The sequence below is a fragment of the Crinia signifera genome, chromosome 1 (genome assembly GCF_055691185.1).
Source record: "Crinia signifera chromosome 1, ASM5569118v1, whole genome shotgun sequence".
NCBI lineage: Eukaryota > Metazoa > Chordata > Amphibia > Anura > Myobatrachidae > Crinia > Crinia signifera.
Window position 1 is genome coordinate 221,920,759 of NC_139217.1, and position 16,842 is coordinate 221,937,600.

General features: G+C 44.3%; 1 protein-coding gene across 20 annotated transcripts in view; it reads left to right on the forward strand.

Moving 5' to 3' along the window:
• Positions 1 to 16,842, forward strand: part of ADGRL3 (adhesion G protein-coupled receptor L3) — a 1,133,398-nt gene that overhangs the window by 456,919 nt on the left and 659,637 nt on the right. For all 20 annotated transcript variants that reach the window (XM_083179292.1, XM_083179295.1, XM_083179293.1 and 17 more), the window contains 3 exons: positions 237 to 340; positions 3,155 to 3,340; positions 16,283 to 16,321. In XM_083179292.1, the coding sequence (XP_083035418.1) occupies positions 237 to 340; positions 3,155 to 3,340; positions 16,283 to 16,321 (329 nt within the window). The remainder of the gene's footprint in view (positions 1 to 236; positions 341 to 3,154; positions 3,341 to 16,282; positions 16,322 to 16,842) is intronic.

The following is a 16,842-nucleotide window of genomic DNA, read 5'->3' on the forward strand; positions in this document are numbered from 1 at the left end:
AAATACCCACATATTTGACAAGTTATTTTTCATGTTTTCTTAGTTTACTAATACTTGAATTGTACTTGGCCAAACTATTACTAAAATGTGAAAAAAAAAAAAATGTGCTTTATAAAGGGGTAAGTTATTATTTAATATACATGTTATTGGTGATGACTGTACTTGACTCTGTGCTGCATTACTTGCTACTGATCCACTGGTAACATTATTAATCATAGTTTGCTATTTTATTGTAGGTGTGGCAACATACTCTTGCATCACTCCTGATGGAATATGGAATCCACAAGGACCAGATTTAAGCAATTGCTCTTCTCCGTGGATCAGTCATATCGGACAAAAGGTGAAAATTTATACAGTGTGGAATTTGAGACGGCTTGGGGAAAATTGACTAAGATCGGATGGGTACGAATGCAGTCATTTGTACCCATTTAATGTTACATACTGTATGGCCAGGTACTTATGACTGACTGATTTACAATTAGTTGAATGCAGCTGATCGGCCATATGTAATACGACAGGGTCAGCCGTATTTGGTTGTTACAAGTGGACATCAGCTGGACAGGGGGTGCCCTGGAGGGGTGGACCCTTTATTGAGGGGTCCCCACTCCCCCAGAGTCCTGGCCCAGGCTGACCAGTCAGGGTTAATGCTTTGGTCAGGGGGCGCTGGTTGTCAAAATACGGGGGACCTCCTGCTCTCTTTGTCCCCTGTATTTTGGGAACCAGGATTGCTGATGAGCCTGATACTGGTTATAGAAATATGGGGGGACCCCACTTTTTTGGCCCCCATTAACTTCCACAACCAGGACTGCCATTTTTTTTTTCATATACAGGGCAGCATTGCAGGGATCTGACCGATCAGTGCAATGCTGCTGCATTATACATATTTGGTGGCCATATATACAGCCACCAAATACGAATGACTACGACATCAGTAAATACGAATCTAGAGAAAACATCAGCTTCATAAATTTGCCATATTCTCCATCCGTATTTTCGGGCCATATATGGTAGATCCTGCTAGTACCCATCTGTATGGGGATCGGCCGTATACAGCCGACATTAGTAAATTTTCCCCCAAGAATCTGAGTGCAAGACTATCATTGTAATATGAAAAAATTCCCTAAAGAATATCCACAATTATATTATTAAAGGCATATTTGGCTGTTCGTTAAAAGCCTTTGAAAAAATATTCTATATACTGGGGCATTATATTTTATAGAAATACAAGGAATTTCATTTTCATATTGTCTGTATTAATTTATATTGGATTTATTGAGTTGGTGGTTATTCTTCTTTATTTTGAAGTTTCTTTGCATTGATTATAGTTTGGAGTTAATATTTACACTTTGGTATTTTAATGGTATGCGAACAAGGGTTTGGTTTTATTCACCATAATATGCATGACCATTATACTTTGACTTTATAAAAAATATTTATGTACTTTTTTTGTATTTTAAGACTGATAAAGCATTTCTGAATGTTGAAAGAGGCATGGGTCATTAGGTCGATCAAATGAAGGTCAACATACATTGGATCGACAGGCCTTAGGTCGACACAGACAAAGGGTCAACCTACCTAAGGTTGACAAGATCATAAGGTTGACACATGCATTAGGTCAACATTGAGAAGGTCAGCAGTCAAAAGAAGGACATGGGGTTTTCACGTTTTTTGTCCCGAATGTTGACATAGTCGACATGGACGCCATATAGGTGCAACGTGTGCTCACACATGGCACACTGTACTTGCTTCGGACACACTATTCTATTCTCCACCCACGTCATAGTGGATGGTAGAGCATGAAATCCCGCCTGTCGGCACATGTTGACCTTTTGACTGTCAACATTCCCAATGTCGAACTAATGCATGTGTCGACCTTTTGAGCCTGTTGACCTTAGGCATGTTGACCTTTTGTCTTTGACAACCTGAGGCCTGTCGACCTTCAGTGGTCGACCCAATGTATGTCAACCTTAGCTGTGTCAACCTAATGACCATTTCCCATTGACAGTACGGCATGGCGAGAAATATACACCCCCCTTACTTTTCATTTATTATTATCAAGATTAGATGTACTTAGTAGTTATTTGAATGCCTCTTTATTTTATTTTTATTACATTAATTTAAATAAATTTTGTGGAATGAAGGGAGTCTTAATAAACCAGTTAACTAGAATAACGTTGGTGAGTATATAAAAAGAAATGGAACAGGTGTTGTTTTTTTAAAATAAAACACATAGGAAATGACTACCAATTTACAGCCCTTTGAATTGGAGATTGCATTTCTGACCCTTAGCTCTAAATCTAGTAGTATAGCTACATACCTCCCAACTTTCTTGTCACCGGACACAGGACACTGCCGATGTGCACCGAAGGCGTGGCCTATACTCACAGCTCTCACAGCTCTCACGCGAGACCACGCCCCCATTTTTACGCTATGGGGGCATGACCCAGAGGCTCTGTGAGCCTCTAGCCATGCCCCCAGCCCCCTGGCTGCGGGAATAGACGCTGTGCGCATGCGCACAGCGTTTATTCCCCGCTGCTTAGCAGCCGACAGGGGGGACTCCCAACAGCCCCCCTCACCACGGGACACTAAAATAGGGACTGTTGGGAGGTATGTAGCTATAGTATTAGCCTGTCGCTTGTATACGCAATTTTGTAAAGAGTCCAGTCATAGACCTGGAAAAAGTCCATACAGAAGCAACCAGGCTAATAAAAGGGTTGGAGAATTTAAGCTACTGTATGAATACAGGCTTACCAAATTGGGATTGTAAAAAACTGGAAATGAGACACGCCCATGAAATGCTAGAATTCAGACCCCAGCGACCTCCCTCTGCCAGCGCCCTGGCCACCCTGCGGTCAGCTATTGTCTAGTGACTGTGAAACTCAATGAAGGCTTTTGCTCCCACAATCAGGAGCCAGGATAAATTTTAACCTGACCCAACAGGTCTTAATCGGCCCCTATATACGCTATGTACAAATTTTCGTTATTCAATATTATACGGTTTAATACTATACTGTTTTCCTTATTCAATATTATGCTGTTACTCCATGCAGTATGGAAAAAAAAAATCAAGTTGCATGGAACATTCACTTTTGTACCAAAATATTATTGGTACTCACATATTTTAATTGACAGAATTGTCCTTTCTTTTTCAAAGCTGAAATCACTAGAAACAGCAGCAAACATTGCAAGAGAGCTTTCAGAGCATACAAGAGGTCACCTAAATGCGGGAGACATTACATATTCTGTTCGTGCTATGGATCAACTAGTGGATTTGCTCGATGTTCAGCTGAGAAATTTGACTCCAGGTGGAAAAGATAGTGCAGCACGAAGCTTAAATAAGGTAATTTCTAGGCAAAGAAAATGTATGTGAAAATCAAAAATGAAAAATAATGAGCACCAGGGCTTTTTGCAGAGTATTCCTCGTAAAAAAAAGTAAACTTGTGCATTCCAAAACCATATGTTATATATGATAATCTTAATCTAAATAAGATCATACATGAATACAGTAAGTGTTCTTTTTTTTTTTATAATTACAATGGCATTACAAAAAGTTAAATTCCATACAATGGTGTTTCTATAATGGGTACAGTGTGTGTGCAGTGCATACTGCACATCCTGCACCCATGGCTAATTCATAATTCCAGGATTTGCAAGGTGCGTATGCTACACCATCGGCAGTTCCATTAAATGGGCAATATTTCGACTGACCAGTGTGTACCATCAATATATCTGTGAACGGCGACATTCACATATACAGTATGTTGTGTTGGCTGATGCCCTCTGTGTGTATGGATGATGGCATGAGCCGCCGGTGATTGACAGCTCACTAGGTGGGTGCATGCATGTGTCTGCCCAGTTTTGATGTCAATAACGATGGTTTGGGCAGTGTATATGGAGAACATATGATCCCACAGATACTAGTGTGTATCCAGCCTCACATTTGAATTTCCTGTTAGGTTTTTATGTACCAGTGAATTACATACTTTTCAGGGACCTAAAATGACCTAATCTAGGTGTTACTACCTAAAATAACCTATTAATTATGTTTCTTAAATTGAAACTATATACATTTACTGTGGAACTGTGTGTAATGACTAGTTTTCATATATAATTCATATATACAGATGTTTCCTGACAGCTTTGCTGTGTAGCAAACGCAGCAGGACTACTGGCTCCTGAGATTTGTGGGTCTAAGCATACACTCCCACAATCCATTTGTTTCTATGGGATAAAGCTGCAGCTGCGAATGGATCACAGTCTCATATGTTATAGTGCTCCATTGATGTGTGCGCTGCACAGGAGCAAAGACTGCAAGGCATTAGCAGGACACATCTGCAGGAGCATCACCCAGGTGTCTCCCATGAGGGGTGACACCAAAGTGCTAGATCCTGCTCAGTGATAGGAGTGGGTACAGCACTGTAACCTTACATTCAGCACCTGGCTCCTGCCACAGTGTAGAAGCAAGCACTGCAGACAAGAATGTCTCTGGGGACAGCCCACATCTCCCAGACACCCAGAGTGACAGAACTAAGGGTCATAATGCATAGCCACCAGTGGCGGTATTTACCTATGGGCTGCAGGGCTGCCAGGTAAAATCTGCCACTGTGTGAAGCCAGATGAAGTCTGTGAGACTAAACTGGCCTCACTGTGACTGGCGGTCTACCAGGCAGTCCCATTGGGTGGTGTTCCCTCCCTCCGAGATGCTTCTGTATGCGCAGCTGCGGGGCAGCCCCTAAAAACGTGTTCTGCGCATGCACAGTACCACAGACGATACTGCGCATGAGCCAGACCCGGGACCATCAAAACAATTCTACAGTCCCTAAGCAGCCACACAGAGGCTGGGACCAGCGCATGCACAGTACAGAAGAGGCTACTGTGCATGCGCCGGTCCTGCAGCGGTGATCAGGACAAGAAGATGTAGACGGGACCAGCAGCGGCAGCACTGGAGGGGGGGGGGGCATCATCTTAGCAGCCCCTCTCATCCGATGAGGTAAGAGCTGCTACTGGTAGCCACTCTCCTTTTTTACAAAGCAATGCCCAAAGCCATGCAAATACCGGTGTGGAAGTGGTAAGTGACGTGACTGCACATCAATAGTAAAGGCATAGTGCTTCAGACATAAAGATATGTTGCATGAATTTGTTTTATTTTCATACAATGCATAAATTCTATAAAATCCTAAAACATGTATTGGAAAAATCTTGTTTTTAGATCATAAAAATCTGAGGCTTAATAATTAATAATAATACCAATTATAATCTCAAAAATCCTGTATTAGCACTGTAACATCTGGAAAATGTTGCATGTGCACATGCAACATTTTAGCCACTGGGCCAATGGTTTGTGCCATGTCCATGGGTACCTGCACATGTGTGTTATACAGTCTACTTAACCACAAAGAGGAGAGGGGCCCACATGAAGTCTGCACACAGGCCCCCTCCTCTTGTAAACTGCCCCTGATTAAAAATTTTTTTTATAGAATTAATCAATTTGAATATCCTCTTGGTGGTTGTCCAATAAGGATAGGGTTGTATTTAGGTGGTGTGACATACGCTATCATACAGAACACTCAGGGCCAGCCCGCCCATTACGTGGACTACACAGAAGAGTAAGACCCCATAGTAATCAGGGAGCTGACGGTGTCTTCTCCAGTGGTACAAGTACAATTTTTTCTTGGTGAAACTGATAGCCTCCACCAAAAATGGGCATGGCCATGTGTCATGAGGGGGCGTGGTCACGCAAAGCAAGAGGAGTCACTAAATGACAATAGTGGCGTGACAGGAGACAGGGAATGAGAAACAGGGAATGACTGGGGTTGGGTTGGCTCATGCTTGCGGGCATAGGCGCCGATTCTGTGGGTGCTCAAGGGCTTGAGCACCCACGGAAATTCATGAGCACCGACTGGCCACCCCCCGAGTCCCACTGGCCGCTGTTGGGCCGCCGTAGTACTACTACTGCTGAATCTGATCAATCAAATCATACCTGCCATGGCTGCTATACTGTAGGACTCTTCTGCCCTGCCTGCAGTCCATGCCCTGCACATCGTGCACTGTTATACATCCTCTGTCACGCTCACCTGCCGGGCACCATCGCCAACCTCCCCCTCCCTCTCCTCAGCACACAGCACGTCCAGGGCACCTGCTGCAGCAGTGCGAGGAGGAGGCAGCTTACCCGGTCTCCGTCCCCAACAAACGGAGACTAGTAGCCTGCCAGGACCGGGACCACCCGGCATCTAACTAAAGTTAGTCCTGTCAGTGTCAGGCTTTTGTCAGCTTTAAATATCTTTCAGGTCCAAAAATATTTTTTGCAACAGTTATCTGTGCATCATTTCTCATCCTGAGCCTCAGGATGAGAAATGATGCACAGATAACTGTTGCTAAAGATATTTTTGTCTATGGAATCTGGTTTTATGACTAATAACAGGATAGTCAGGATTAATAACTAATAGTCAGGGCTACTGACTGTCCAAATGCCCACCTTAAAAATTAGTTTTTTCTACTCCTCCTCTGGTTAGTACAACAGTAATGCACACAATAAAATTTTGTGGCCACGCCCCTTCCCCATAAAGGCACTCCCCTATAGTTTTGGCTTGAGCACCCACCAGCAAAAACATAAATCGGCACCTATGCTTGGGGGAGAGCCGAGCAGCTTGTGCTTTCAATTGTGGAGCCTGCTCTTCATGCTGTCGGCGCCGCTGATGCCTGTCAATGTGACAGGCTAAAATCAGCAGTAGCCGGTAGCTGAATACAGCACCAATCATAACGCTGGGTGGGCGGGCAGCGGACGCATTATATTTAGACTTAAATAAAAATAGAATTGACAGTGGGTCAGGGGGTAAGTGGTACTGCGTACCTGCAACATATTTCTTACAGGTACTCCGTACCCCCTTACTTGCAACACTGGTCTTCTCCATTACTATCATCACCCTGATTATGGCACCTTACAAAGTGCAGAGCGGTGCATTTTCTGTCCCTGTTACAGAGCATTGTGCTCACCATAGGCGTGTGCACGGGGGGTGCCGGGGGTGCACAGGCACCTTCTAATGATCGGCACCCCCCGCACGATTTTACAGGGGGCACAAGCCGTGCAACTGCATGGTTTGTCTCCGCTGTTGCATGGCAGCTGTTGCATGGCAGCTGACACAGCTCTTACAGAACCTGTCACTGTCTGGAGAGGGAGCAGTGGCGGCGGAGTCTACGCTGTGGGGAGCGCAGAGATAAAGATGTGCAGGTCCTTACTGCACTTTTGGCATTGTTAGCCTTGCAGGAGGACTCTGAGTCGGAGCGGAGGAGGGCAGTGTTACACAGGAGTCAGTGGGCGGGGCTACACAGGAGTCAGGGGCGGGGCTACATGGAAGTCCCTACTGGCCTGCTCACATTGCTGCTTCTGCTGCTGTCATGGAGGCAGAGGAGGGAAAGTTCCACATCCTTCCAGACCAGGACATGCCCATCAGGAAGATTACCCTCTTTTCCTAAGGCGAGAGTGAGTAGAGGGAGTACTACTGTGTGTGTGTGTTTTTCTTGTGAAATGAAGTATGTAAGGAGGCTTAGCATTAGGTTGGAGGAGGGAGGATTAGATTTAGGCACTAGAGGGGACATAGAGTTAGGCTGCGGGGTGTGAGGGCTTAGAATTAGGTGGTAAAAAGGTTAGGCCGCAGGGCAAGTTAGTGCATCAATGTGATAGACTGCAGGCTGCGTGGTGAGGTAGTGCACCAGAGTGAGGGAGAGTGCTAGTGTTATAGAGCGTAGGCTGCAGGGTAAGAGAATGTGTCAGTGTGACAGAGCGCAGGCCACAGGGTGAGGGAGCGCGTAAGTGTAATAGAATGCATGCCGCAGAGTGAGGGAGCACGTCAGTGTGATAAAGCACAGGCCGCAGGGTAAGGGAGTGTGTCAGTGTGATTTAGTGCAGGCCGCAGGGTGAGGAAGCATGTCTGTGTGATAGAGTGCATCAGTGTGTGATAGAGCACAGACCGCAGGGTGAGGGAAAGCGTCAGTGTGACAGAGTGCAGGCCGCTGAGTGAGGGAGCACGTCAGTGTGAGGGAGTGCGTCAGTCTGATAGAGCGCAGGCTGCATGGTGATGGAGCGCGTCAGTGCGATTTAGCGCAGGCCGCATGGTAAGGGAGTGTGTTAGTGTAATTTATGGCAGGCCGCAGGGTGAGGGAATGTGTCATTGTGATAAAGAGCAGGACACGGGGTGAAGGAGATTGCTCCATCTAGAGCTCCCAGATGGCTGATGCTGTTGCTTTGTACAGTTAAGGTAGGTGATATTTGTCCCCACACGCGCATGTCACTGATACTCACACGCCACTGTCACTCATATGCCACTATCACTCACTATCACTGTGTGGCATAATGTGTAATGGGCATTACAGTGTTTGGTATAATGTGTATTGGGCAATACAGTGTTTGGTATAATGTGTATTGGGCATTACGGTGTGCGGCATAATGTGTAATGGGCATTATGGCATGTGTTATACTATGTAATTGGTGTGTGATGTGTAATAGGCATTACGGTGTAAATTTTTGGCGCGCATTGTCCCTATTGTCCCTGTTTTACAAAAATACAGGGTGTGGCATTATGTAGAATGGCCATTAATATGTGTAGCATTATGTGTGACCTGGGCATTATGGTGTGTGGCATTATGTGTAATGGATATTACTGTGCATGGCATTATGTGTAAAGGGCATTACAGTAGGCTGTGATGGACACGCCCAGTAGATGGTGATGGACATGCCCCTCTAATAGTGCACCCCCTAAGGAAATGGCCTGCGCACGCTTATGGTGCTCACTGTAATGAAGATAGAGTCATGAAGAGCGGCGGGCCACCCAGCGGCTGTATAAGAGCAGGTCTGTAGTATTAAAAATGTTGTGCTGGCTTACAACACAATCGGAGCTCGCAGCATGGCAGCCAATCAGGCAGTGGTGACTCCTAATTGACTGCTGAACTACGAGCACTGATTGGCTCACGACCTGACGCAACATTTGAAATAGCTGCAGATCTCCTCTTATACTGCCAGGTTGCCCACTGCTCTACACGGCTGTCCCTGTTACAGCAAGTTCACCGTTTTAGCAAAAAGGAAGGGATAACAAGTTATCCCGAATGAGCTGTTTTAACTTTGCAAATGAGCTGTTTTAACCTGCTGGAGCACAACAATGAAAAAGGGGGTGTCCCACCCCTACACTGGTACAAGAAGAAAAGGATTGGCTGAGCTAAAACAATAACTGTATGTATGGATAAGTTATAACAATTTTAATAAACATGATTAAAGCAATAAAAGTCACAGGATAGAAAATCAATATGAATTAAATATGTTACTGAATAGTAAATCTATTACCAATGAGTTCCGTTTTTAAAGTTCCTTCTGGGGGTAAGGGAGTGGAGTAGATAAGTCCAGTTTCCTCAACAGATGCTGAGCTGTATGGTGTCAGCAAGCTTTTTATGAATCTCCTTCTCTTAAGGTGGCCATACACTAGGGCAGTGGTTCCCAAACTGCGCACCGTGGCTCCTTGGGGTGCCTCGGGGCTCTTGCAGGGGTGCCACGGGTTGGTGATCTAGGACCAATTCAAATTATTTATGATCAATTATTTATGGACAAAACCGGTGCTGGTGGCTGCCAATCATAAAATATGTGTACAATCAGAAGCAAATCCTGCCCTTTACCACATAACCAAAGAAGCACATACAGTATAAACACAATCTACTTAATTTTATATTTATTTTTCTACACCTACGGGTGCCGTGGAAAAGTTATGATACTTTAGGGTGCCTTTATTCAAAATAGATTGGGGTACTTGTGTGGTATCACGGCTCCCATCGCATGCCATATGTAGTGCCACCGAGCCCGAAGCGTGGCGAGCGCAGGTATCCGTGTCCGCTCGCCACGCTTCGGGCTCGGTGGCTCGCTGCGCTCGACACACTTTCTATTCTCAACTCCACGCCGACGTGGATAGTGGGGCTATGAAAAGGTCGTAGGACGCGTACTGCCGCCACTCGCCACACTTCGGGTTGGCGTTGATAGTGGGGGTGGTACAGTGTGAAAAATGACATTTGGGGTGCATTTTACATGATTTCAACTCATGTCCATAATTTCAGTGAAAAATGACATTGCATCACATAAGATCGAATGCGATCGCATGCGATTTTTCCGTATACGATACCCATCGTGGGAGCCGTGATACTACACAAGTACCTAGATTGGGAACCTTTGCACTAGGGCAGGGAACCTCAAACTATTTTGCTCTGGGACCCCATCAGACAATAAAAATAATTTCAGGACCCCAGCAAGTTACTGCAGAAGTTCATCACATCGCTTGAGTCAGCAGACAGGACATGCATGGCGCAGCAGCGTTGTGGAGGCTGAAAATGATTGGAGGAGTCTAAAATAACAGACAATTCAACAGATTTTCCAGAAAAGTCATCAGCCTGATGGTCAGCAACATGGAGTCGCGACCCCATGCTGAGCAGGTCGGGACCCACTTTGGGGGTCAGGACCCACAGTTTGAGAACCTCTGCACTAGGGCAATTTATCTGACACTTGAAATTTCAGGACATGTCCCTTGAACTCCCCGGCATGTCAGATTGTGTACTTGAGTGCTTATTTCGCATCAGATATATAGCATGCAATTTATCAACCCGTGAAAAATCGCATGTAATTCCCCTTTTACACCGACGAATAATCCGGGTCAGCTGCGGGTCAGACCTGGATCATCGGCGGTGTAAATGGGACATGCCGTGTCCCTTTACACGGGACTTCTACCCAGGTCCAAGATCAAACCACACTAGGTAGTGGGACCCTTGCTCGGTGGAACCGTGTAGAGAAAGAGGGGCATGGCCTCATGTAAAGGAGGCGTGGCATCTCAAAAAGGGGCGTGGTATTACACATTATGCAACACACCGTAATGCCCACAAAACATTGTAGCAAACATTTTAGCAAACTCCGTAATACCCATTACACATAAAGCCACACGCCGTAATGCCCATTATCTGTAATGCGCATTACGGCGTGTGGCTTTATGTGTAATGGGTATTACGGAGTAATACGGGTGTTACCGTATTATGGATATGACAATCTGTTAAGCCCATTACACATTATGGCATTTGCTTATACCGTAATGGCCATTATACATTATGGAACACACCGTAATGCCCATTACAGAATATGACAATCCGTTATGCTCATAATAGGTCGATATCAATTTCCTACCCTACCATAAAGTACGGCGTGGTGTTAGAATACAATAGTGTGTGCGAGGTGACGTGGGTGAAGCATTGTTCACTGCGGTCAACTTGCAAGGGGAGGCGGAACACTTTGACGGTGGTCATGATGACTATGTCGACATTTGCACAACAGCAAAAAAATAATTATGAGAACCTTCAGACTGTTGAGAGTGCCATTGTTGACCTAATTATTGTGTCAACCTTCAGACTCTGTCGTCCATACCCATATCGACCATACCCATATCAACCTATTTCAGGTGTAGATGTATGCCCTGTTGACCTTCAGTGGTCAAGCCAATTCATGTTTTCCTAAATAGGGTCTCCCGAGTGTTCAAAATCCGTCTGGAAGGATTAGGCATCATTTTAAAACATTCAATACATGTATATTGCTTAATAGTGACAATTCATAATGTAACAAGGGTAAACTACTATAATTTGCAAGTTAATAATTATCCATTTTGCAATGCAATATTTAAAAAATGTAAATAAAAGATTGCATAAGTGAGCTAATACATCAGGTGTGTATATTAATCAATTGTGTTAGTAGTGATTGCTCAGGTGAAAATTTTGGCGATCACTCACTAGCACGCGTGGCAAAGGAGTCCCTTTTATCTGCAAGCATTTTTTGTTTGGTCTGCTCCAAATGTATGTGTAGATGTGCGAAAACTCCTCCTTGTGTTTTTTTGTGCACACCCCCTATGTACGCCCCTCTTTGCAGGTATCCGAAGCTGCACCCATGGAAACACCCAAACCATGCATGCCTTATGCTGTGTACACATGGTGAGATTTGACATTCGATTTTTGACTATACAGTATAGTCAAAATCGCATGCTGATCGTAAGCAGATCGTATATGCAGATCTCACAGGTTTTTTACCTTTCGATCCCGATGCACGCTCCCGTGATAGCACAAATCGAAACCCAGATAGACAGTGCAGCAATGACTATATAGTGCAAATCTAATGTTGATTGTATGAATTGTATGTTAAAAGTACAGAGATAGCAAAGATTGTATAGCATTGTATAGCACTCGAATCTTAAGTCGAATAGCAAGGGAATCTCACCGTGTGTTCACACCATTAGTTTCATTAGCTAGTTGTGTGTGTTTTTTGGCTCATATGGCTGCACATTCCTTCAAACAAAGTGCGCGGTGTCCCGGCGGCATCTGGACTCCACGCTGTAAAGAACTGGCAGTGAGTACGCTTGGCTCAGGTGAGCGCTATATATCTTTTTGATTGCAAATGTTTTGTGTTTGGCGGGAATTTTCAAGGGTTTATTAAGCAGTCTTTGTACCACATTTGGGTTGTACCCTGAGGACGAGCTATACGCTCGAAACACTTGTGTCGGTTTCACCTATGCAATTAAAAATTATTTTAAAGCTACAAGTCTCCGAGTGACGCCTTGGCCTGTCTCCTATTGATGTTCCTTTGGTTCGGGGATGGCACCGAAGCAAGCTGTGTGATTAATGCGACTGGAGTGCCGGATCTTCCATTTCTGCTACATTCAAGTTGGACATTTGCCGTGGCTGGTTTGTCTCACACTCTATCAAGGCACCCTTAACGCTGGTTCAGTGTACCCTTAAAGGGAATTCTCAGTGAGTAATCCACATCTGTTTTACTGGGATCTGTGTTACCTGTTTGGTGGGCTGTATAGCTGAATCTGCACCATGGAACCAGACCTAGGAGTGAATTTCTCCCAAATTGACACAGGGGATCGCTTCAGCTATTCTGACGTTGAGGTTGATGAGATTTTACAAGCAGCTAAATCCTCTGCCCATACTACTATAATTGAAAATGAGGATTTGTACAAAGACTGGTTTTCTTTGAAAAAACGTGAGGTGGACTACATGTTACACGCCTCCACATTGGCGGTTTATTACAAAGACAATCAAATACCCTGTGGGTTTAGGGTGTCTAATATGCCCACTATTGGACGTCAAAATACTGCCTTCTGTAAAAGGAGGGTCAGTATTTTAAATAAGTGTTCGATGGACCTATTACTCTTGGTCATCGACGAGTCCACAAAAGAATTGGCAATAGTCCGTAATAAACTGACCACCTTTGAAGTAAGCCATAAAACTGCACAGCTGGAAGACAAGCAAAATGATTGGAGCAATAAACTCTCTAAACAAATTGAACAGTATCGCAAGGACCTGACAAGATTCAAGCGTGAAAAAAAGAGTAAAGTTCAGCTTGACTATGAACAGAACAGAGTTTATTTCTGGCTGAGTTCTGAGAGACCTAGAGGCAGCAGGCGCCCCTTTGAAAGACCTCACAAGAATCGCAACTTCACCGACTACGAGGGAACTAGCACCTCGGCTAGTGAAACTGAGGGACAGTTACCATCTACATCTACTTCTATCAATGCCTACCCTTTAAGAGCGATTACACGGGCATCTCTAAAACCTCCAGCAGGACAAGGCGTGGCCGGCAAAGCGAGAGGCAAAGGAGGACGCAAGACCGGGCGCTAGGTAAAGATCTTGTATTTAATCTTTCTGATACTCCCTTGAATGATGTCGAGATTGAGGTTTTGTCTAAGGGACTATCTTTTGTCCCCACTTCAAAAAGGGACACATTTCAATGGAAGGTGGACTGCTTTAAGTTTGGTCGGTCTTTAAGACTCAAAGAACATTTTGGGAACCAGTCACAAATCACTAACACCATGTCGCAGATACCCCCACAGTTAAAAAAACTGTTACCACGGTCAGGCTATGACCCACAATCCCATAATCCATCCATCCGGTCTTTTACCAGAATGATGGAGAATGCAATTCATACTGAGGGAAATGACAGCCGTATTTCTAACAACATGTCGTTTGTTGAACGACAGGCTTTATTGGGTTTACAAAAAAGATCAGATATAATAATACGTAAAGCTGACAAACGGGGTTCTGTTGTACAAGATTTACACAAATATCGATTAGAATGTCAGCGACAATTGGCAGACCCACTAGTTTATGAGCATCTGGTAAAGGATCCTTCGGAGTCTTTTAAAAGTGAATTAATGAATGTTCTCATCAATGCTAGGGATAGTGGTACCATCTCAGATGAGATTTGCTCAGCACTGTGTACTGAATACCCTATTGTGCCTTTATTTTACACCTTGCCGAAGGTGCACAAGGGGTTGGTGGACCCTCCTGGCCGACCGATTATCTGGGCCAGGGGGTCACTCTACCACCCTGTGTCCACCTATCTTGACTCTTTGCTTAATCCTATTATTCAAAGTACTAAATCGTATCTTAAGGACACTAATATGTTGATTAAATGTTTGCAAGATACTGATGTGTGGCCAGAAAATATGTTAATGTGTAGTGCTGATGTCACCAGCCTGTACACCTGCATCCCCCATCAACAAGGGATGGATGCGGTGTGCAGGCTGTTAGACAGCAGTGACATTTATAGGGGCCCGTCTACACAATTCTTTAAGCAATTACTGTTTTTTGTCCTTAACAGGAATTTTTTTACGTTTGATGGTACTATGTACAGACAGAGAGCTTGGTTGTGCGATGGGGTCCCCGGTGGCCCCATCGTACGCCAATGCTTTTATGAGTGTAATAGATGAGTCTTTGTTCTATCAAGGGCCACACAGTGAGCATGTAATTTTGTACCGTCGTTACATCAACGATTTGCTTATATTCTGGGGGGGTCCAAAACAATTGTTGATTGACCTGTTTGAGACACATAATAGTTCGGCAAGTCCAATCAAGTTCACTTACACGATCAGTGATAGTGTGGTGGATTTTGTGGACGTGCATATGAGCCTTGAGATGAGGCGTCTCTCCACCTCCATTTTTGTTAATTCCACAGATAGAAACACCGTGCTGCGCCATGAGAGCTGCCACCCATTGCCCTTGAGGGATGGCCTCCCATATTCCCAAATGCTCAGGGTGAGACGCATCACTAGCGACCCCCAAGAGACCAGCCAACAGTTAGACCTGATGCAAGCTAATTTTGAGCAGAGGGGGTATCGGCGAGGCCATCTTACTAGAGTAAAGAACAAAGTATTGCAGATTCCCAGGGAGGTAGCCTTAAACCCCCTGACAGGACCAGCCTGCCCACACAGAGGATTCCTTGGGTAAACCAGTATGCTATCGACAGTAAGGTCGTTACTAAAAAAGTAAAACAACACTGGCCTTTAATTACCTCTGACAGGGATTTGCCTGGTCTTAACAAAATGCAATTCATGCCAGCCTATAGGCGAGGTAAAAATCTGAGTGATTTGCTGGTGAAGCTGGACATCACGAAGCTCACCAAGCCGGATGCACCCAGACACTTTTTGACCCGAGGAGCGGGTTGTTTTAGATGTCTGGGGTGCACCACCTGCAGCTCGATGCTGGTGGGAAATTCCATCAATCACCCCCATACTGGTAGAAAAATTCCAATTAAATCTACAGTGACTTGTTCCACTAGGTTTGTGGTGTATGTTCTGTCTTGCCCATGTGGTCTTTACTACGTGGGCAAGACAGAATGTCAGTTTAAAGAAAGAATGGCAAACCATCGCCATGCCATTCGCCAAGCATTGACAAATGGCACCAGTGAGCAGCCGGTGGCCAGACACTGTGCCATCATGGGACACAGCATAGCGAGTCTGCGCTCAAAAATCGTGGACTTTGTACCCCCACCCGTACGTGGTGGAAATAGGGGTAAAAAACTACTCCAAGCTGAAGCAAGGTGGATCCATGTATTGGACACCATTGCCCCTCGTGGTCTTAATGAACAGCACAGGTTGCATAGTTTTTTATAAACATAAATAGGGTGGCTTCTGATCTTGGTGCCTTTTTTCTCCCCAATATTTTTGGGGGGGCTACCTTTTGGTAGTGGTTATATAATAAATTGATTTATGTATGTTTATAAAAGCATAAATGTTTTTAAATATGAGCATCTTCTCTTTTTGCCTGTTGGCTTCATTGTCACAAAAATCTTTTTCACAAATGATGTGGTTTTTGTAACGTCATCTAAACTGTATTCAAACTGTATTCATATTAGTTTTTTGTTATGTTGTTATGTACTACACGTGTTTTAAATGTGTTACCTGTAACTAAAATTCTTCGATTCAATTTTTTTCAGCTCCAGAAAAGAGAGCGTTCCTGCAGAGCATATGTGCAGGTACTATTTTAATAATTTGATTTCTATACGTGTTCATATATGTATAACTTATCTACTAAAGGTCAATACTCATATTTTTTTTATTGATCTCAAATTGATGATGTATTAAGGGGCTAAAAGACACATTTACTAACAGTTGATTATTTACATAAATTTTTAAATGTCAGTGAATGTTTGTTTTAGCCCTGTAAACACAACATTGATTTACAACAATTTATATATTAAAATTGATGAAAATTGACCTTTAATAAATGTACTCCTTATTAAGATTAATTCTGACACGTGAGTTATAATTTTTTATCAATTATATTATAAAGATTTGAAAAAGAATGAAAGGATGCAGAAAAAAAAGGGATGGGATGAAGAGACAATAGGGTCAGTACAGGGCCGGTGCAAGCCCTGTGAGCGCCCGAGGCAACCTAACCCCCGCCCGCCCCTCCTCTCTGGGGGGGGGGCGATACACGGGGATTGTCGCTGGGGGGGAGGGGGGGTGCGCGGGCGATACACAGGGATTGTCGCTG